Raw genomic sequence first — 22449 nt, 5'->3', positions numbered from 1 at the left:
TAGACCTGTGAAAAATCTTCTGTAAAGCATGTTTCTGATTTATTCAGACAATAGATCCTATTTCTCTAAGGCTTAAAGTTCAACAAAATAAAATGCAGCACACCTCTGCAAGGCTGAAATGTAATAGAACTCTAAAGCATTTGAATACAGAAGCCAGCATTCATTGAATACAACAATAACCTGAATTATCTCCTTCCATGCATTCATTTTGTCATTTACTCCAACACAGGCTGATAGATCTCAGTATTGCAGCCTTCAAAACTCTTTTTTTTCTTTTTTTAATCCTTAGCTCTTAAAAGTTCAGCCTATTTTTTTGTCTGTTTCTGCACAGGAATCAGTAATTTGCATCGTATTTTCATTAAAAGAAAATGTTTTGTGATTACTGGAAATAACCATAGCAAAATCTGAAAATAGAGATCTGTGTATTTCTTACATACATCTGTAGGAAAAAGTCTACAGAAAACATCTGTTTCCTCAAAATTTAAATAGACATAGGACAATTATTCACAGAAGGTTTTAAAATTATATCTAGATAAAGACAAAGTAAACAAAACTGCACCTAACATGGCATTCAAGAAATCAAGGATAAAGACATTCATTACAGGTAAGGAGGCATTTATTCATTTAAGTACTGAGTAATACTTGTAGTTGAACTTTCCATTTTAGATTAAGATTACTTGGTTTCTAAATTAACTTTTTTTTTTTTTAAATTGTGTGTCTTACTTAAGCAAAGGTTTTTCTTTTAAACATTTTTTTTAACTGTGAACTGCCATAGTGCTTCTCCCTCCCACATTATTCCTAAGGGCAACATTTTGCGACAATAACGGTATGACTCCAAGGGCTTCTAGCTAAGAAGAAAAACTGGTGTCTGCTCTAGACATGGATTCAAATACAAACCATTTGCACAAATCAAGGTCATACTAATCCCATCCCTGCGGGTCCCACCCCATCTGCAACTTCAACTCTCTATAGAACAATTCCTTGCCAGCACACTGCAACAACGAAACATGCTGCTAATTACTGTGTTTAAAAATCTTGACCTAAGCAGACATGAAGGGAATTTAAATGAAATCTCTAAAAATCCACCCACTTGGTCTTCCAACATACAAACACTAAATACATAACCTGTCAAAATACTGAGCCAGTCTTCATTAATTCCATTTTCTGTAATCAGCATCCTTCTATTACTCACATGCTTGGCTTTCTACAGCAGTTCTTCAAGCAATCTATAGTATACCCTGATGATAAATATTTAAGAAACTCTTACTTACCTGTAAGTCAGCATCAAACTCATGTTTCAGGTAAGCATCTTCCGCAGCTTCAACAAGACGCTGAAAAATAAAATAATAAAAAAAGTCTATTTTTGAAATAATGGATAACATCTTTAAATTCAAGTGTTCCTTCCAGCATAAAAAAAAAAAAAAAGAGATTGTTTTGGAATTGTGTAATTCATTGTCCCCACATGGTATCTGCTATGATACTTCATAGAACAGAAATAAATGATCTGGATAAACCATACCAAAATAAAAACCACACACACAAAGAACCTCCAACAAAAACAACAAACCACCAAGTTTTTTAAACCCTCATCATCCATGATTGGTGGTATAAAACTCTCAAACCAGCTCATCCACTAATAAAGAAAAAATAGAGTCTTTTTTTTTTCCCTACTAGTGCTCAGCACCCTACAGCTCTTATTCTGATACTGATTTTTGAAAGAACACAAAATGAAGTTCTTTTCACACTGGACCTTATTTTGCACATGGAAGATCTTTTCAAATCTTTCCTAAAATTAAAATAGGACATACGTCCTTCTAAGCCCTTGATTGCAAGCCACTGAAATAAAGAGGAATTTCTAAATAACACATCAAATATAAAAGACTAGAAAAATAGAGACTAGGTTTATGCAGCAGATTTGAAGTGTTGTACATAGTAACTTCACATGGTGCATAATCACAAGAAGATTTTTTTTCTGCAATTACAGAAGTAATATTTACTGAATGGCAGCATTTCAGTGGTATTTTTTTTACTCTTAATAATATCCAGAAGTCCCTGTAGTAGTTATTGTTCCTTCCTGCTATCATCTAAGGGATTAAAAAAAATAAAGGGGGGCTTGCACTAAAACACAGCTACTTGAAAAACTTAATTCTTTATAGGGGTTTGCTGCAGACATTGTCTGTGAAAAGACATTATATCCTTTCTAAGGTTTTTTTCAGAATTTTTTTTAGTTCTGAATATTTTAACTATGGAAGTAATGCCTTCTAGTTTTTATTTAGTCTACCTGAATAGATATATTTCTATGACCCCAAATTAACCTAATAATAACCTGTCACAGAATACTCAATATGTTATTTTTCTTTTCTTTGATCTACAAGACATTGGAATATTTTCAAGTATTTCATATCATGAAGCAAGTGAGCTACAGGCTCCCATTAATGATACATGGAGTGGGCAGCATGCACATTTGCTTCCCTTTTCAGAACTGTATGCACTTTCATCAAGTCTTCAGATATAAATCAAAATGGAATCAGAATTCATATTGATTGTTGTACAGTTTGAACAATAATGGAAACCGAACCAAGAAAAACATTTCTGGTTGACAATTCAGAATAAATGGTTCAGCAAAAACCTGACAGTTTAACGTAGAGCCTCGCTGGTTACAAGGAGGATTTGTGTCTACTGAGGTCTGCAAAGCAGCAGCACTTCAGAGCCTTCCCTTCCACATCTCCATCTCATCACACAGCTTACTCGCAGGTGAGCACAAGCTTCAATAAACCCTCAGGCCTCTGCTGGGCTTCTGCACCTTCCCTGCAGACCCAAGTGGGAAGGTTTTTCACACCTTTTTCATTAGTGCAGAGTTAAAGATCCCAAAGATTTGGTTAAAAACTGGAAACACTACTGATACCAAGGTTGATAGAGTGAGAGAATGCAGATGAAGTCCACCTTCCTAGAGCCCCATGCTGTGTGCACATCCCTGCCAGTTGACTGTGTCCATCTTTAAAAGTCTTGTCCCATGTAAATCCAGCTGGTTGCAGCAAACCTTTTTGACCTAAACTAGAGCTGAACTGAAATGGTTCCAATACTGGACAAATCAGAACTGAACTGAAAAATGTAACAGTTCACTTTCCCACATATACAGGTGAGAGAATCCAAGAGCTCATGATACATCACAGCATCATGCAGGAGGGGAAGCCATGGAAAAATATTTCAAATGAAACAGTGAAGTTCTGTGGAATTGTTCCTTCTGTTCCTGTACTGTATGAAAAGTAGTAGAAACAGATGTTGCAGTTTGAAAGGGTATCAAATATTAATCTGACCCACAAATTTTTTGCATTTCTAATTTAAAAACGGAAGTAACACAAATTAACTATTCTATTTTACAAATCTAGCCCTCACTTTTCAAATATGAAAAAAGCATTTTATGAAATAAGTAATATAACGCATTTCTTCAGATGTGTACTTCTTTATATTAAAACCACAGTTGCACTACTAGTCCGTGCACACCTAATAGAAAAGATCATAACTCTGATGAGTTTGAGAGGAAAAAAAACGTGAAAACAGGACGAAAAAAATTCTTCATATAGAAATCCAGGAAGAAGAGAAACATGGTTTGGTTCTTCTTTTTTTGTTGTTTTTTTGTTTGGTTTTGGGTTTTGTTTTTGTTTTGGTTTTTGGTGGGTTTTTCATTGTTGTTGTTTGTTTGATTTTTTTGTTGTTGTTGTTGGGTTTGGAGGTTTTTCAAGTTTGGTTTTTTTTTCCTGTACTGGAATATTTACTCACCCACCAGAAGAAAAAATATTATCGTATTTCATGAGATACCAGTGCCTAGATATTAGGACCTGGCAGGCTAGAAAAACAATTCATGGCTTCTTATATAGTTTGTATTGATCCCAATGTGTTTCAATTACAATTTTGCCTCAGCTAAATAAACTTAAACCAAGATTTATATCTCCCCACCCCGCGCCAGTAAGAAATAATTAGGCAAGCATAAGATGGGTAATACTAGCAACATCTGGTATGGAGGGCAGCTCAGAAATGAAGAGTACTGATTGGTGCTTTATTGATTTATTCATTAAGATTTCAGTTCTTACATCTGTTCTTTTAAAAATAAAAAGTTTCATACATTTTAGCAACATTCTCTACAGGAAACAGAACAACAAAGTGAACAATGTACTGACACATTTTTCCTTCACGACATGGACACAAACGCACATGCACTCTACATGCTCACAAATCTATGAGAAAATTAGAATTTTGGTACACTGAATGTAGACAAACAACACAAGCAACTGCTGCATTTTCTATGTAATGGTTCTTAACCACAGTTTCCTTCAAATATCTCAACACCATTATGAAGGAGACTGTGAGAAATCTGGGAGAGCTACAGTAAAGATAAGCTAGTAACAAGCCTAAACCCACAGAAATAACATCAGTGGATATACACAGATGATATCAGAATGAAGACAACGTATATAAACATTTGGGGGCTTTTTGGTTGGGCTTTTGTTTTTTGCTTGATTTTTGTTTTGATTTGGGTTTTTTTTGTTTGTTTGTTCATTTTTTAATGAAGTCCCCAAAGGGATGAAGCACAATGGAAAAAATTCCTTAATACTCTAGAGGCAAAAGTATAAAAAACACATGTAATACTGCAACATTTTTATATTGAGGCCAAAAAAAGCCTTTTAAAATATTTTAATGACTGAACAGTTATTTAGCAATGATTCTGAACATTAGCATGATTAGCGATTTTAACTTAATAGTTTATAATGACACTCTTAATAAAAATGCCAATGTATTTTCATTTGAGTAAACATGGTCTAAAATCATTGCTGTAGCAAGGAAATGCTTACCAAGCTGTTGTTATCCTGAAAGGAATTGGGAGCTGTCTATATACATTTACATGGAATGAATTATGAACACTGAAACAACAGAGGTACACCATTTAAAATTCTGTATTTTAGGAGTATTTAGCTCTACATATGAAAAGGTGTTTACATGTGCATGCACAGACAGGTCAGGGGCAGCATATAATCTTTAGATGAAGAACAATTTTCACATTCACAGTTCAACTCAGGTTCCCTTGGTTAAAGAACTAATCTTTGTAACTTTCCCAATATATGTAAATATGAGAAAGATTAACTGACTCATGCAGCATGGACAAAAATAGGGCATGAAGCAGGAGATGAAACAAATATAACACCTGAAAAAACACCCAAAAATGGTCACCAAATCACAATGTCAATAAACCCAGAAATACTCCTAGAAATTGCTCTTCTCCAAACCAAACTGCCAGAAAGTAAAAAAAAAAAAGGATAGAAAACTGCTCTATGTTAATAATAACTAGTATCAAGTAGATACTCGTATTATCTCAGTCCATAAAAAGTTTATATCATATACTGTCAATGATGAAATTTCATTTCAAAATAGCAAGACATGCTATATATTATGATGTACTTAAACAGAAATGAAAGACCTACCCTCCCAATTGTACATGCTCCTTCTTTAGTAAGTCCCAAGCTCATGCCTCACTGCTACAAAAAGAACCAAAAGCAGCTTCAGTTCTGTTGGTTTAAAAATATGAGCTCATCAGCAGCCCTTCTACTAATGTACTTTTCCAAACTTGCTAGACTACACTTTAACAGTTCTTTCAGTACATTATGTGAATCCTGATAGTTTGAGCTGTTACCTCTGTATTGACCTGCACAATGCAGTATTATCATTTAAGGTCTACAAGAATTTCACCTAGAGCACACCTGACAAGGGCCACCAATTCTGACCCTGCTCTTGAGCAGTAGGATATCATAGCCATCAAAAAATAAGCGTAGATAAACCCGTAGGAGGCTCTTATATCACGGCATCTGAATGCATTCAACCAACAGCAACAAATAGCCCTGAACCCTGACACACTTTCTTATCATTTTCCCCAGGCATCAGATCTGTTTGAGGTTCACCTCCTGTACAAATCTTGTATATAACTTCAAGGTTGATTTGAGATTTGTTTTGGAAGTTTAAACAACAATGAAAAGTCATCCTTATTAAAAAATAGCAGAAAGTCTAAATCCAAGGAAAATCTACGAATATACTGCACCGAAAGTTTGTCTTGGAAAAAACACCACCAAAAACCAACAAAACCACATACACACGAAATACATAAAAAAAAAAAAAAAAAAAACCCAAAATGAAAAAACAAACAAAAACCCACCATCCCAAATGAACAGGAACCTGTGTGACTTCAAAAGCCTTAAAAAGTCTCCCAGACTCCTATGTATGGAATTGTAACGAGGATGTCTATCTTAATCAGATATAACCAAAAGGTTAATAAGGACAGCAGGTAGCAAAACAAAGGAAAACTAATCCCTGTTTTTAAGAGCTTATTTCTTTCATATTTTGTAGCCGTTTTTCTGGTACATTACCAAGCAAAACCAAGCAATATTCTGTAAACAGAAAAGTACTTACAACACCAATAGTTACCCTTCTTCAGGTGAAATACCTGGTGCAATTTTAATAACCTTACTATTGATTTGAACATCTAATTTCCAACCAAAATTCATAATAATGGAGCTGTGAACATGCCAAAAATATTTTCTAAAGTGAAGCCAGATAACTATTTAAAACATAGTTCAGCAGTTGAGTATATTCCTGGGAGAGAAACCAGAACTTGTGTTTCAATCATCAGAGCAATTTTGTTCACTGGCTTCTTTGCGAGAAGCCTATGCTGTGCATGTGGGAGCACTCAGTAATAGATGACCGAACTTTAAAAACATTGCCCAGGTACCTTCTCCATTTTGGTGTTCATTTCAGAAGTGAAAACAGGATTTCCTTTCCAGGAAACCTGTAAAGCTGCAGGTGCTTTGAAAACTTCTGAAAAGCTTGGGCTGTTCTGGGAAAGAACAAGATTTATTAGTATTAAGTGAGCTTAGGTAATATTCTGGCATGGGTGGTAATTCTGCCACAAGCCCTCCTTACTTCCACCAAAGTTCTGGGGTTTGCTTCTTTCACAGTTCATTTAGTGGAGAAGGTAAAGAAGCCAAGAGAGAATATTTGATGTTGTTCATCAGTTTTGCTATTATTTTCTATGCTCAAAACCAGTATCGTATAACATGGCAATGAATGCACCCATGTGCAAACAGGCCTCTCGATCTCACTATTTTATTGCTAATAGCCTTGCATGTTTGCTGTAACCAATGGAGAAGCATTGTAGGTATTAAAGACTGATGCTGACCTTGGAGGAGTATTTGTTACCATCAGAAACACATGCATTTTTAGACAGGCCAATGACAACACCAGCAATTCAGCTGTTTTAATCCTTGAGGATGGGGTGAGAAAGGGAAGGGGTAAACAGTAATTTCTTTTTGGAAAGCCCAGCAGCATATTTTATTTCCCACACTGCTCTCCTTAGCTATGAGGTCTTTTCTAGGAAATTCTATCACTAAAACTGCTCTTGCTGTGGCTAAGACACACTGAAAATGATTTATCTCCGGTTATCTTGATATTAGAGTTCTTAGTGTTTGTAGCTTAGGACAGATATCAATCTTGCAATTAATGCCATACAAAAAAATTACTGCTCTGTGACTACTATCAAATTCCACTACAGCTCAACTAGACAATCCTTAGTCACAGTAAGTGCTGCATCAAAGCACAATCAAAGCAGAAATTATAAATACAAGATAAAAATAAATTAAAAGCTTAGCATACACAATTATTGTAAATAACTTCAATTATCCACTTATATTCAGTCAAGGCTGGCAGATTTTCAGGTTGATTGTTGTTAGAGTGCTAGCTGGTTCTTTAAAGCAACATTAAGAATTCAGCTTAGCAAAGAGCTGGACAAACAGAAATGAAACTGTACCTGGATTAAAGTACATGAAACTTGCACATTGCATGACAGTGGCTAAGCCAATCCTGGAGTAATTAGATGCATTTCTAACTTAACTAGGTCAATGCTATATTTAGTTAAGGCATCTGGAGACTGCCATGGCATGGAAGGAAGGCTGCAGATGAAGAAGGTAACACATTCGTCTTGTACTGAGTTCTGCTGTGCTCAAAAGGCTGCAGAAAGCCAATATATAGAATACAAAATATGCAGATTATCGAATCTGCTCCTGCCATGTTATTATGTCTACCACAGAGCAGGAAAGGATGACATACTAAGGTTTTATTCCATACTTTTAATTCCATATGTCCCAGCCATCAAGAAATCAGTTCAACTGCAGACACAACTTAAAGCTGTTTTGGGGCTATTTAAAATTTGATTTGCCTGCCTGGGGTACAGCAGCAACCAGCTGTTTCAGCCACCTCTCCTACCTCAGGGCCAAGGCAACGGTTCACCAGCATTTCACATCAATCCTGTCCTCATCAAAAGTTTGGCAATTCTCTGAAAATACCTTTATGTATCTTTTTAATTCCACTTGCAAAATGGCAGCACAATTTGTACAGTTTTGCTTTCAATGAACGACTCATAACTGGTACATCGCTTTCTTCCACATAAATTTTAAAACCTATTTACAATGTTACTTTGGAAAACTCCTTCCAAAATACAGTAACTTGGACTGTGTATGCATCTGACTATCCGCCTCTGTACACACACAAATAGTTTATTTGTAATTATTCAGTACTAACCTCTAAGTATCATTATGATCCCTATTCCTGACCACTATACTGAAACCACTACCTAAAACCCCTATCTGATTTATTAATCTTTTTCATTTATTTAAGCTACCACAGGTCACACTTTTTACCTGTCACAATCCCTACCCTGTTTGGATGACAGACTCTTGCTTTGCATTTGAGTACAGTGGGGACATAGTGTCTGAGCAAAAATTGCCTTCAGCTCTGACAGCTCTCAACACCACTGCTGGTCAGATTCAGGAGATATTGCTGAAGAGAGATTTGGGATAACTATTTTTATGCAAGTTCATTTAATGTAAAATTATCCATTTCCAAATCTCCACAGGGTTTATCTCACCTAACCCCAGCTATTTCAAAGTTAATCATCTCTCCACACAAGTTAACTAAACATCCTTCACATGTAAAGACAGAAAACTCCAAAGGTATTGCTTGTCCCATTTTAAAATCACTCATAAGATACAGGAAGAAATCTGAAGCTTTTCCTTCACTGTTTTCTTCTTTAGGTGTTTAACTTTATATGAATGAAGTTAAGGGAGATGAATCCCACAGCATATGTGAAAACATAAATGAGCTGAAGAAAAATGGAAATATTCCCATGCTCACTCAATAGGGGAAGGGAGTCTTGAGAAAACACTTTGTCCTGACAGCAGTCCTGGGACTAGTTGAGGTGTTTCTGTTCTGTTTACATTTAGAAGCACCAAGTGAAACCAGTTGTCTTTGCTCCCTCAGCTTTTTTCCTCACCTCTGCACTAAGGCTCAATCCCCCAAGTTAATTCAAATTCAGCTTGCAATTTGTGGTCTAGTTCAACAAAATCAGCTATGATATACTGTCCTTCTTTCAGTTTCCAACCAGATTACTATCACACAACAACAACAAAAACCTCTCAAGATTTATTACTCAAAACAAAGGTCAGTTCCAGAGTTTGCAGGGACTTATTTCCATTGCCTAGCCTAGTACTCAATCACAAGACTCTGAGCCTTGTCTTTGCTTTCAAATCAAGCCATGAAAAGAGCAGGTATTACTCTCTCTAAAGTGAAGTCAATTGAACCACTGTTCTTTACTTCCCAGGGTCAGGATTTCAGTTGCCAATATACTAACTTAAAGAGAATCTTCAAAGCAAAAAAAGGGGGCAGGAATCAAACTCAGACTTTTCTACTAAAAGCTTCCCAACATCCTATTGCAAGAAGAATTCTCTAAGCTAGATATTGAGGCAAGTAAAGTATTATTGCAAAGATGTGAAGAAAGAAATACTTCATGAAGTAAAGGAGATGTGTCTCTTCAACACATGGAGCCATTTTAAAATGGGGATACAGTGAACATACTGTAGCAAATATTCCACCTGTCCCAGTAATTGCCCTGAGAATTTAAACAAATCAGTATTACTGTTGTTATATTTCTATAATTTTATAACAAAAATACTATGCTAAAAAGTTCAAGCACTATTATGGATACAAAGCCAAACTAAGCTAGGAAATGCCAGAATGAAGTTGCCTATAACTTTGATCCCCAGTATTATGGTATCATTTTTTCCACACAATTTTGTTTGGTTAGAACGCTGACAAGTACAATCTAAGGCCTTTGAGTCCTCACTAACAGAGTGATGGCAGTTGCTTACCTATTTCTATACATAACAGCAATGGATTCTGCAAACATTGACCCAAGACTTAGAAAATCAGTGTTAAATCTCAGGTTATACAGATACAGATTTTTAGGCACAGAATTTTTGGCCTGCTTCAATGCCACAATGTACCCAAGTCTGCCTTCAAACATAATATCAGCTCACTCCTGTTCTTTTCCTACCTGGTCATGGCCCTAGACCTACTCCCATTTCTTTTTCCTCAGCCTCTCCCCACATTCTGAGCTCATTAAGTTCATATTGTGTGTCCCAAACTCCATTGCTGAGGTTTTTCATACTACTCTCCACCTCTTCTCTAGCACCTACCAATTCTTCCTTCTTCCTATCAGCCTTGGCATCCACATTGCCAAGTATGTTCATGACCAGTCTTTTCCAGGTCCCTACCAATACCTCCTTATTCTGCCAACCTGTATTTCCAATTTTCCCTATTCCCTGTACGATCTCATTGAACCTATCTAGAACATCTTGTACCATTTAGATTTCTAAATTCAAGCACCATCCAATCCTGTTCCCCTTGTCTCCTTAAACCATCTCATTATTTTCCATTCTCCATTTCCATTCTTCCTCAGTTTCTGCTAAACCCATCAACAAACTCCCTTAAATGCTAACCCTTCCTTTTTCCAGTGCCTTTACATCAATACAGAGACAGATGAGACAAGAAATCTCTCTCCTTAAGTCTCTGTTATCTCTTTCCTGGGTCTCGGAGGCACATGGATGCACTGACACTACTTCAGGAGAGAAAAACTTTGCTTGCCATGCCTGTTGCTTGCTTGAACCGTAAGAAACTAATGGTGTAACTGCAGAGAAGTCTTGCTCAGCCATGTGCTGAAAATTCACAGTGCAAAGAATATTCAAAGATTTCACTTACAGATAGTTTAGCTCTGACATGTTTCTAATGGCCATATGCCTCTATGTGCACAGTTTCCAAATGATAAAACAACTTGATCCAGCTGGAACAGATTTTCAAAGAAAACTTTGTATCAAGGCCACATCCCTGTCAATTTCAAGAGCTGGTTCCAAAGCAGAGATGTGCTAGAAAACCGTAATGAAAAGAACATCAGTATTATTTTTAAGACAGTAAACTAATGCATTTTCCTCTAGTTTCTTTTTTTGAAAAAACTGACTTTGAAAGACAAAATTCCAAGTTTTTTTGATGTCCTGGACCATACTCTATCATTTTGAAGACTTGACTGCTGTTGAAGATGCCAGAAATAATTACAAAAGCAACTTTCAGACTAGGTGATAATTTAGTCTTTTCATAATTTTCTATATTCTAGCAGGTCTTGTAAGAAAAAGAAAAAAGGCTACATTGTAACTTGCTGTCACACATTCTCCTAGTTGATTAATCCTGGGATCTTAGTAACTAGACATTGGCTCTATGTATCTAGAAGGATTTTCTAGTACACTATGAATTGATGCTGAAGTCACAGAATAATACAGCAGCATAACTTTTGCAAAATCATGCTTACATACAGACTTACAAGCTTGTAGGTACAGACTCCAACCCATCTATTCATTATTTTTAAAAATAAATGTTTTTGTAATAATAGTTTTGGTTTTTTTTCACTATCTCAATATTAAACTGTCCTTGTAATAAAAGGCACATTTGCAAAATCCCACATCCAAAGGAAAGGCTGCATTGCATCATCAAAACCTTATCTGCTTTGCTTTGTAAAGGTAATGAGTTCAAACCCAGTGGGTGTTTTGGGTTTTATTAAGAAAAGTCTTGTAACTTGTATTCTTCTAATGACTAAAAGATGGCTATACTTCCACGTCTTAATTACTTTTTATCAACTGAAATGTTCAGCATTTAATTATCATATAGGTTTATTTGGAAAATGAAGCAACATATGCAACACAGTACCTCATTTCCATTAAGTTTGCACACCTCTAGATTTTGCTGTGAGCCAGGGAACTCATTCCACAGAATACTCCCATTTTCTTAATAATTTTTCCTCTTGATTCTCAAAGTACTTCTAAAACACACTTGGGGAGCAATGTCAGTCTTTGCATAGCAAACCAACACCTGCAAGTTCAAAAAGTGACAACTGAAGACTGCATGCAACCAAGCCAACAAAAACTGATACCTTATGTTTGCAGAGGCAGTGAGTAAATTGCAGCAATAGTTTTCCACTTATCTTGGATTATAGGAGAGTAGTGAGCCACCCCATGCTGCTGGCAAGGCTTCCTCTATTTACTGAATGACTCCCTTACCCACCACCACAGGCTCTTCAGCCATACATTCATCTACAAGGAGCAAGAGTAATCCAGCCTTCAAAGTCCTAACAACGACAAACCACCAAGGTCATTAATGCTGCTACAAGCAGTTTTAACTCTCAGTCAACTCTGTATCTGAGAAATGTGCAAAACTGTTTCTTTCCTAACAAACCATGAAGCCCTAAAGACCTGTAACTGCTGATGCTCCTTATATTTGCTGGTTTTCCAATTTAAATTTAAACCCCACACACTAATGTAGTAGAATCACAAAAATGAGACCTGCAAAAGAGAAAGGAAAGATCTAAGATAGTTCTCTAGTTCCACATGGAGGTAGATTTCTCCCTTTTGTTAAATCCTTATTCCCATGCTTTACAGGCTGAAGCTTCTAAGAACACCTTGACTTTGTATAATCCGATAAATCTATACCTGATATTGGCAACAGCATGGGCAAAGCCAGGTGTAAGAATCGGGAACAATGCCTCCAGCTCAAGGGTTTGTGGGGTGATAGCAGGAGACTGCACTAAGCAAACACCTAGGGCCAAGCCTCAGACATTACCTTCGTGGAACCCCACTGAAACCAGTGAAAGGGGGTTATGATTAACTTGCTATATTTGTGCAATGTTAGACTGTAAAATTTCTCATCCTTTGGTTATTAAATCTGTTGGGCAACCTCTCAAAGACTTATGTACTAGATTTGGCTTTTAAATAGTGTCTTTCATGTCCTTTTAGCAGTTACAACCCATTCCAGACTAATAAACTGATTTGCAGTACCTGTCATGAAAAATATGTAATATCAAAGTACCTAAAGGGACTGGCAAGAAATCTGGAGAGGGACTTTTTACAAGGGCACGTAGAGATAGGACAAGGGGAAATGGCTTTAAGCTGAAAGAGGCTAGATTTACATTAGATATTAGGAAGAAGTTTTTCACTGTGAGGGTGGTGAGGCACTGGAACAGGTTGCCCCGAGAAGCTGTGGCTGGTCCATCCCTGGCAGTGTTCAAGGCCAGGTTGGACAGGGCTTTGACAAATTGTTCTAGGTGTCCCTGTCTGTGACACGCATTTGGAACTAGATGAGTTTTAAGGTCCCTTCCAACACAAACCATTCTATGATTTTATTGAAATAAAGATTACATATATTTTATACAATAAAAACATTGTAATTATTTTTTTTACTATATCAGGATACAAAGATGAATCAAATGTGCTCAGTAATTAGGCTTTCATCATAGACTCTTGAAAAAATAAGCACCAAATTAAAATTAAGAACTCTTCCATGTAACACTAAAATGATGCAGAGTCAGTTCTCACCAATTGGATTTCTTGTTTCTGATACATAACACAAACCATATAAACTATACAAGACCTCAATTATGTAAGTGCCAATAAATAGCAATAAAAATTACAAATGACAGATCAATGACTTCTTGCATCAGAAAATTTCTCAGTGGTCCCCTGTAACTACTGGTAGAAAAGATGAAATAAGAATTGGCTGAAAAGCCTTAGGAGAAAGATTCAGTGTAATTATAGAGAGAGTATACAGAGATAGTGCATATATAATGAACACATTTATAAAATAAATTACAGCTCAGTTTATATTCTTCTTGCCATGCTCCTCTACAATTCTCAATTGCTTATGAACAATTTGCCTACCACACTTCAAATGAATTCCAGTTATAACACTGGTAAGTTCTTCTAAAATCTCTTAGTTCTCACTTTTAGCTTAATAATATAAGGTCATTAGCAAATGTTGGCACCTTACTAACTCTCCCAAGCCTTCTAGACTTCTCAAATATTTCCTGAACTTAACTAGATGAAATCCTTGCTTTAGTACAGGTCTGAGAGCCTTACCAAAAACTCCCTCCCCCTCCACACAACCTGCTTGCCCAGAGAGCAGCCAGGCACCTTTTTAGCATTTTACTCTGTGAGGAGGTTCCAGGAGAATGTTACAAGTGCAGATGACTTTACCAAGTTTTACTGTTCCTTCATCAGATCTTAAAGACAGAGTTTTTTGCATTCAAAGCTCACCCATGGTCACTGCTGCCAAGTGGTCTGGAAGGAGCAAGGTTTGATGCAGACACTATGCCACTAGGCAAGGGACAACAGAGCTGACTGGGGCCTTGATGAGGCATTACATTACATAAATGTATGCCCTCGGCTGTGGCCACTACATAAACGCGGTGTATATAGGTGTACATATCACATTACTATCCTGAACTCTCCCCAAAAACATGCTGCAAGTTCTACTTCTGATTGGTTACTTTCTAGTCTATGGTTTAATACGGTATTTGAAGGGTCTGTACAGATATAAATAAAGGTAGTTACATACAATTGCAAAGTTAGAGTCTTTCTAAAATGAATAAAATCTTTTTTCTTTATACCCTCTCCACTCATAAAATAAAACCCAAAATAACTACTATTTAAAATACAAAATATGTAGCCTATTTTTTTGCAGGTCTTTAGCAAAGGCTATTACTTATCATCAGATACACATTGTTGCAACACTAATTTGTAAGGAAGTGAGCTGTGCTTTACTGAGATCTACCTGAACACTTGGAAAGGAAAATCAAGATGTGTACCACAAATTTTTGTCTGCGTGGTTTATTTCTATGCATTTCATCATGTTGATTGATGAACGCAGCAACCTACTGATCTAATGTGGCAGATCCTAATAACATCTCCAAACCCTGAAATATTGAAAGCACTAACCGAATCCGAAAGAGAAGTAGCTCTTGTTCATTAGCAGTCTACTTGTGAAGTGCTCTTTCCCCGTCAGTGTTTCCTTCCAAGCCTTGTTTTTTAATATTCTTTTGTCAATATAAAATATAACTATAGATATGCCACCCTTAAACTTTCAAAGAGAGGGTTTTTTCCCTTCTATGACTACTTAACAAGTAATTTTTATTATCTAGTGTAGCTAGGAATAACGTATGGTTGCCGTACACAACCTTTTCTAGGCTACACAGAATTTGGGGGGCGAAGACTGCCACCTTTTGGCAACAGTCTGTAACAAAAAAAAAAGGTGCCTATTTTCTTAGGCAAATTAATACTGTTCTGGTAAACATTTAACTGTAGGTTTTTTGGCAACTTACATCCAGCAAACAAACTGCAGAACGAAACACAGGGTTCAAGTGAATCCAACCTGAAGACAAAAACCCCTACACCTTTAGGATTGGTATACGCAAGGTTTCTGAGCAGAAATCACTAAAAAGAGAGAGAGTGAGGTGTTTTGGGTTTTTTCCTCAAGGACACTATGAGTAGATAGCCCTGGCACACAATGCTAAACATTACCCAGAAAAACTCACTTGTTTAAAGATAAAAAGATGAAGCAATGCACATACAAATTATTTTATGCATTATTTTCTTTGCCATGCAGCATTGATTTAACCTTTGAGTAAGTAGGTCTGCTATATGCTTAAGTAAGAAAACCTAAGAAAAAAAAAGATAAAATAATTAACAATTGTATCATAATACAAATAATATTGCCAACCCTAACTCTGGTATTTCCTACATTGTCAGTGCTTGACCTTGGAAACAATGATTTGCATCTAGGTTTTTGAGTTTTGGTATTTTGTTGGTTTTGGTTTCTTCTAAATAGCTGAAATAAAAAGGTGTAAAAACAAATTTCACCATACAGTACGAAAGTCACACTGGCATGGTTTTAACAGAAAACCTTTACATCTGGTGAGGTCGTTGATGGGGGACACAAAAAAAAAAAACAAACCCACAACAAAAAACCAACCAGAGAAATTTGAATCACTATCCCTGGAGATATTTAAAAGACACGTAGATGTGGCACTTAGGGACATGGTTTAGTGGTGGTCTTGGCAGTGCTAGGCTAACAGTTGGAACTTAAGGGTCTTTTCCAGCCTATATGACTGTATGATTCTGAATTGGTTTTTTGCTGCTGGAGCAAAGCAACTGTAACAGCAAAAGGCTGGGCCAGCATTAGAAAGGGACAAAAAAGGATTTCCTTGTTTATGGATTTCCTACTCTTTTGCTAACGGCAGGGGAACAGTCAGGAGTTACACTGCATTCTCACTACAACTGTTTCATAATTCTTAGATATGCATATGAACACACAGATGTACCCTGTAATGACATTATTACCACAGCTAAGCATATTCTTAGCGCCAAAGAAAATCACCAAAAGTTATTATCTGGGACCAAATGAGCTACAGGTAACCGACCTAACTAACAACCATCATCCTGAGAGAGCAAGGCAGAAGACTTAGCGTAATAAATTAACAGAATGGATGAGCCTTTGGATTCCTTCTAAGAAGTAAAAAATGAAATTCAAGTAAAATTCTTTACAGGCAACCTAAAACATGGACAGAAATTCTTAGGGTATAATTAGGAAATGGTTTGAGGCTTTAGAAGACTACATAGAGGTCTCAGAAAACACTCATAGCAAATGAACTAATCATCCCATGTGCATGAGATAACACTCAGAGATCCAAAAAAGATAAGTAATAGAGGATAAAGGAAGATACAAAACAGGACAAGGGAGGACTTGAGGAAACTTTAAAAAGTTTGTAAGTCAGCAGCATGGAAAAAAAACCAAAAACAAAAAAAACCCCAACACATTATTATTATTATTGGTTTTATTTTCACAAGACAATGTAAAAGCCAGAACTTTCACAGAACAGCAGAGAAGATGAACTACGATAGTACTAATAAAGTAAGACTAATTTGTAATACCAGTATGTGAAGAAATCACATGAATAAGTTAATGAAAACAGAAATGCAGAAGTATTTTTGTTAAAACAAATGCAATTACAGAAGGATCAAAAGAGTATCTTACTGAGCTTCTCAATGCTGAAATTCACAAAAGCAAACAATAACCGGCCTTTTTCCAGACAGCTGAGCCATTTGTAGAAGAATGAAATTGTGAAGAGCTTCAAGAGGCAATCAGAATACTGAGGAGTAACAAAAGCACCAGGTGTGAGTAATCTTGCCACAGAACTATCAAGAACAAGAGGGGGAAAGGAAGTCAAACACTCCATTTGGTTTGGTTTGAGTTTGGGGAAAATTTTCAAGCATTAAATAAAAAGATATGCTGCATTCCAGTTTTAAAACTTAAAAAAAATAATAAATTCATCTAGTCATTTTATAGAAAACTAATCTGATAATGGGGAATAGAATTTGGGAACTTCATCTTAAAATGTTATTTTGAAAATCAGTTACATTAACACAAGCATGTTAAATATATACCTATATTCTATAAACATTGGAGAGGTGTTTTTCATTTGATTGTTTTTGTTGTTATTGCTCTTGCTTCTAATAGTATTAACCACACAATCTATTAAAACCAGGAACTGAAACAAAGCTCTTCTGATTTTAAGAACCTAAATATCTTCACAATTAAAATCTCACCTCCTTTAAAGACTAGCTGTATTGAAAACAAGTGACTAACCTCATGACATATGGAATTTCATTGATTTAACTGAGTTTCAGCAGTATAATTCTGCTTTTACTAGTGGGAGTTATGAAAGCAGATGAAGGGTAGCAGAGCACAGCAGAGCCTACTACCTGTCTGGCACCATAACAATCCTGCACAGATGGAAGAGGGATATGGTACAGGCTTCCACACCACACAATTCACAGCTCTTTGGAGCAGTATGGCAGTACATACTGCTTAAAAAGTATTTTGCTACTGTCAGCAGGACTTCCATATGGGGACTGCCATGTTCCCAATGCACATATTACACCACTTGCTGAAGAATGCGCCATTTACAGTCTATTCAAAATCATTTCCTGGTGGCCAGGCTTAATGTCTTTAATATCCTTCCCTTGATAGTTTTCAGCTGACTGAGGAAGTAAAGAAAACATTATTTAGGGCTCTTAGATACATAGGCTAGGCTTAGGGGTGTAAAACAGTATCATTACCTTGGCAGCCTCAACAGTAATTTCTTCTGGTGTTGAGTTCTGGGGCTGCTTTGGTTTGGGTTTTTTTGGGGGGGTTTTTTTGGGTTTGTTTGTTTGGTTTTGAGGTGGGTGGTTTTTTGGTTTGTGTGGGGTTTTTTTTTTTTTTTGTGGGTTTTGGTTTTTTTTTTGTGTTTTTTTGGGTTTGTTTGTTTGGTTTTGAGGTGGGTGGTTTTTTGGTTTGTGTGGGGTTTTTTTTTTTGTTTGGTTTTTTTTTGTTGTTATTTGGGGGGTTTGGGTTTGTGTTTTTTTTTTGCACATGATGCTTAGCCAATTCTCATGAGTTATTTAATCCCTTTTTCCCCCAGTGTGTGTTTGGACTGTTTGGAAAATGATATTCAAAATTAAAATATGTATGTAAGATGTTTCTCATGAATCTTTAAGTAGTATGGATAACAGCCAAGCCTAATAAATAAAAACAATAAAACTTCAAAGGTCAATTTTATTACACAAACATGTTAACAGACCATGTAAATGGTAATTCCTCAATTTTTAGAAGTTGTGATATTGCTTTCTTCTTCAGACACTCAGTAGGGATTTCTAAATGCAGACACAAAACCTCAGAGATCTCCACTGATAGATCGAGGAAAATATTTCAGTTCCTTCTTAACAGACTCAAACAGTAAAATAAGAATGGATAAGCCCTTAATACAGTAGCATAATAGTATAGTACTAGTATGTACTGTAATGCAAACACTCCCATGTGTAAACATTAGTATTGATATATTAATTCAGACACATCATGAGGCAAAGGTTGCACTGACCACCGTCACACTTAAATACCTGGTAAGGTACATGGAAGAATAGCATAATATCTTAATTACACTCTACATGTGTGTTGTATCTCTTAACTTCTAACATCCGCAAAAACCAGTCCTGGGAAATTGCAGCTCCAACCCTACCCCATTTATGCAGGCATCATACAGAGATCTGCTTGATGGCCTCCAAAGTAATAAAGTTATTGTCCCATAGTATTTTTGTTTTTAAATCCACTTTCTTGTTCGGATAAAGTGAATCAATGCAATGAAGCCATCTGAAAATAATGCTTTTGAGGAAGATAGCTAAGTTAGAACCTAATAGAAAGTCCCAATGTGGTAATTTTGAACATTTTCAGTCCCATCTTTATAAGCAGTTTCATAGATAATACTTCCATTTATGCAGACTATACTGGTTTGGGCTAGTTTCCCAAATCATTTACACTGTGATACAAGTTTGTACTGGTTTTAAAATAATTTTATCTCCATTTTAAAACACTGCAGAAAACCTAAAGAAAAAAATTACCACATTAAGCAAGCCAACATAGTAACAATACTGCTTTGGTTTTTATTCTCATCTCTATTTTGCTTTATGCTTACTTTTTTTTTCTGATGCCACAGAAGTATCAAAGGATATGCTAATGATAAGCCATAGTGCCAGTGACAGGTAACACTTTAAAGGTGAAATGCATAATTCTCTAATAACCTTGGTAGCATAGTCACCTTCTCTGAAACACAGTGCAAAGCCACTCTCTACATCGCATTACTCAGCCTCAGAAATTAAGAAATAAATACAATTTTTTGTTCCTGGGGTTTTTTCTCTTTTGGTTTTAAAACATCTGAGTTAAAACTTATTTGGAAGAATTACCTCTTCAAAATGGACAGTATTTTGTTTCAGGTTCAACTGTTAAAAGGATAAAAAAGGTACCTTAGTACTCTTACACAGCAATTGCCTTCTGCAGATATATGGGAAAGCTGCACAAAAATGTCTGTTCAGCCGTTTCAAGTTGTGGTATTAAATTCCTGAAGTTTGCATGGCAATTATTATATTCAAATATTGCTTAGGTATAAAGATCAAATCTTGAAAAATTATGTGGTTTCCTATGCTGAGATGTCTAACTATTTACACTCCCAAAGTAGCTTGGAGTCATTCACTCAGCTCATTTAACAGATTTTACACATTCCTTCCACCTCAATTAATGTTGCCTGAAACACTACAAATTGTGATATTTTTCACATTTCAGAGAAACAAATATTAAAAACATTTCTAACCAACCTGCATTAACAACTGTCACCTTTACCTTAAAACAGGAAACACTACACTCTCTTCACATCACTTCACATTTTACAACCAGAAAGCATACTTTATTCAGTCTATTTTGTCTTTGCACATTATTGTAGGCAAATGCTTTAAAAAGCTTTTCTCTAAAAATTCAAATGCAGAGGAGCCTTGAGCTTCAAACCATATACTAATATTGTTGCAGCACAGATGTTTGAACAACTGCAAGAATGAGAAGTTTATGTATACTGACCAATTTGTGTTTAAAAAAAAAACAACCAAACCTACAAGAGATTTTAATAGGTAGCAGAATAGCTTGATTTCAAATATGAATACACTCAAATTGCACATTTCAAACCTGAACCAGGATATTATATTACCTCCAACACCACACAGCAGTGTCGGCACATTAAATTCCAGCAGTACACTAGCCTCCCACTCATCACAAACACGTCTTTTTCCTCTTCCCAAAAGAAGATACATATACAACAGTTTCTTTTTAATTTTAGTAACGTTACTTGAGTTGGTGTTGCTTTTTTAGCTGTTACTTCTCAGTCATTCATATGTTTTGCTTAACCTGCACATTAACATTGCATACAGTGGAAAGAGCTATGACAAAGGAATGTGCTTTGCACTTGGAGTGGACAAAAGCAAAATCTGAGGCTATTTGCCACACATTCCTGTTAGAGTTCATTCTTTCATGTGAAAGGTAAACCTACTTCCCCACATGCTTTTATTGTGGAAAGTTCCACTGCACCACAGAAATTAAGCCATTAACACTTCTTTTCACACTGGAATTGGACATTCATTCACATCCACTGGCAATTTGAAAACTATTTTTCCATGGTCCCCTAGTGTGGAATTCACTCTGGGATCTCTGGAATGGTATCTGGCAGAACCCAGATATCTCCATTCCAGGAGTTTCAAAGGCAAAAAGTGATCGGTATCAGCTACAATATAAATTCATTCAATACGTTTGAATTTATCCTTTATCCAGATCAGGATTTAGACGTTTGGGAACTCCAGACAAAACATCACTAGGAACCCCACTAGCTCTGGGTTCAAGAGAATGGATTTTCCTGTCTGAAAATTCATTCTGTTTCAGTCAAGTTTCCAGAATAAACTCCTTTCCATCATTCACACTGCCTATTCATTAAAAGTCCATTCAAGAAAACCAAACACAGAATCACTTCCTCAAAAATGATTGTGAATCTTATTTTTTAGAAGTTCCAAACTCGCATTTGGTTTACAGCAAAAGCTGCCTGGCTTGTTAGCAGACAGCTCTGCATCACTAATGCCTGGGCTGCTCCTGGACACAAGGGAGTCAGCAGTCTGAATATAGAGTGATGCTAGTTCTTTATGGAGAATTCATTTTGGTTCCCTAAGAGGGTAATAAGTAAATAAATACATGAAGATTTCAGAGTATTTCCTATGAGCTACCAGGATGAAATAGTCATTTGCACAGATGCTTTAACAGCACTGAGAGGAGCCAGTTCAGAGACATGGAAATCAATTCAATTTCACCTCAAGTGCTAACAGAAGACTTGAGAGCAGATGTCTGTGACCCAGCCAACACTGCTTTGGTTTCAGAGCCATTTGCCTTCAGTGAAGGCTTCCTTCCACAGGCACTCATTGTAAATCTCTTATTCAGAAATACAGGTTTGGGAACTTCAAAACCAGTAATTAATTGGTCCTTTAGTCAGAAAGAAAAGTCAAAGCTTACTGTCTCTACAGCCTGACCACTGATAGAGGAAAAGAAAACAAAATCAAACAAGCTGTTCCTTCAGGTAGTAAAGTGAGCTGTGGAGGGGAAAAAGTTTTAGGAATAGTATGCCTTGCAAATTAAAATGTAGGTATATTCCAAGTACATATTCCACAGTTGCATTCATGGAGTTACCAGGAACTAGCTAAAGAGTGAGTACAAAGATCTGTAGATCTTTCTTGGGTGTAAGAGGGCCAGTATCAGTCAGAGAAGAGCTACAGAGGTGGAAGAGAGCACTGCTCACAAGCC

At 36.3% G+C, this 22449-nt stretch overlaps 1 protein-coding gene across 1 annotated transcript in view; it reads right to left on the bottom strand.

Moving 5' to 3' along the window:
- The window catches only part of LOC104402399 (voltage-dependent calcium channel subunit alpha-2/delta-3-like), a gene marked incomplete at both ends in the record, with an annotated part of 100564 nt that overhangs the window by 57359 nt on the left and 20756 nt on the right, over positions 1-22449 (bottom strand). Inside the window, one exon of the mRNA XM_010010270.1 lies at positions 1272-1331. Coding sequence (XP_010008572.1) covers positions 1272-1331 — 60 coding nt within the window. The remainder of the gene's footprint in view (positions 1-1271; positions 1332-22449) is intronic.

The sequence above is a fragment of the Nestor notabilis genome, unplaced genomic scaffold (assembly GCF_000696875.1).
Source record: "Nestor notabilis isolate BGI_N333 unplaced genomic scaffold, ASM69687v1 scaffold5482, whole genome shotgun sequence".
Lineage (NCBI taxonomy): Eukaryota > Metazoa > Chordata > Aves > Psittaciformes > Psittacidae > Nestor > Nestor notabilis.
Note: the sequence above shows the minus strand (reverse complement) of the source record. Positions and strands in the feature narration are given on the sequence as shown.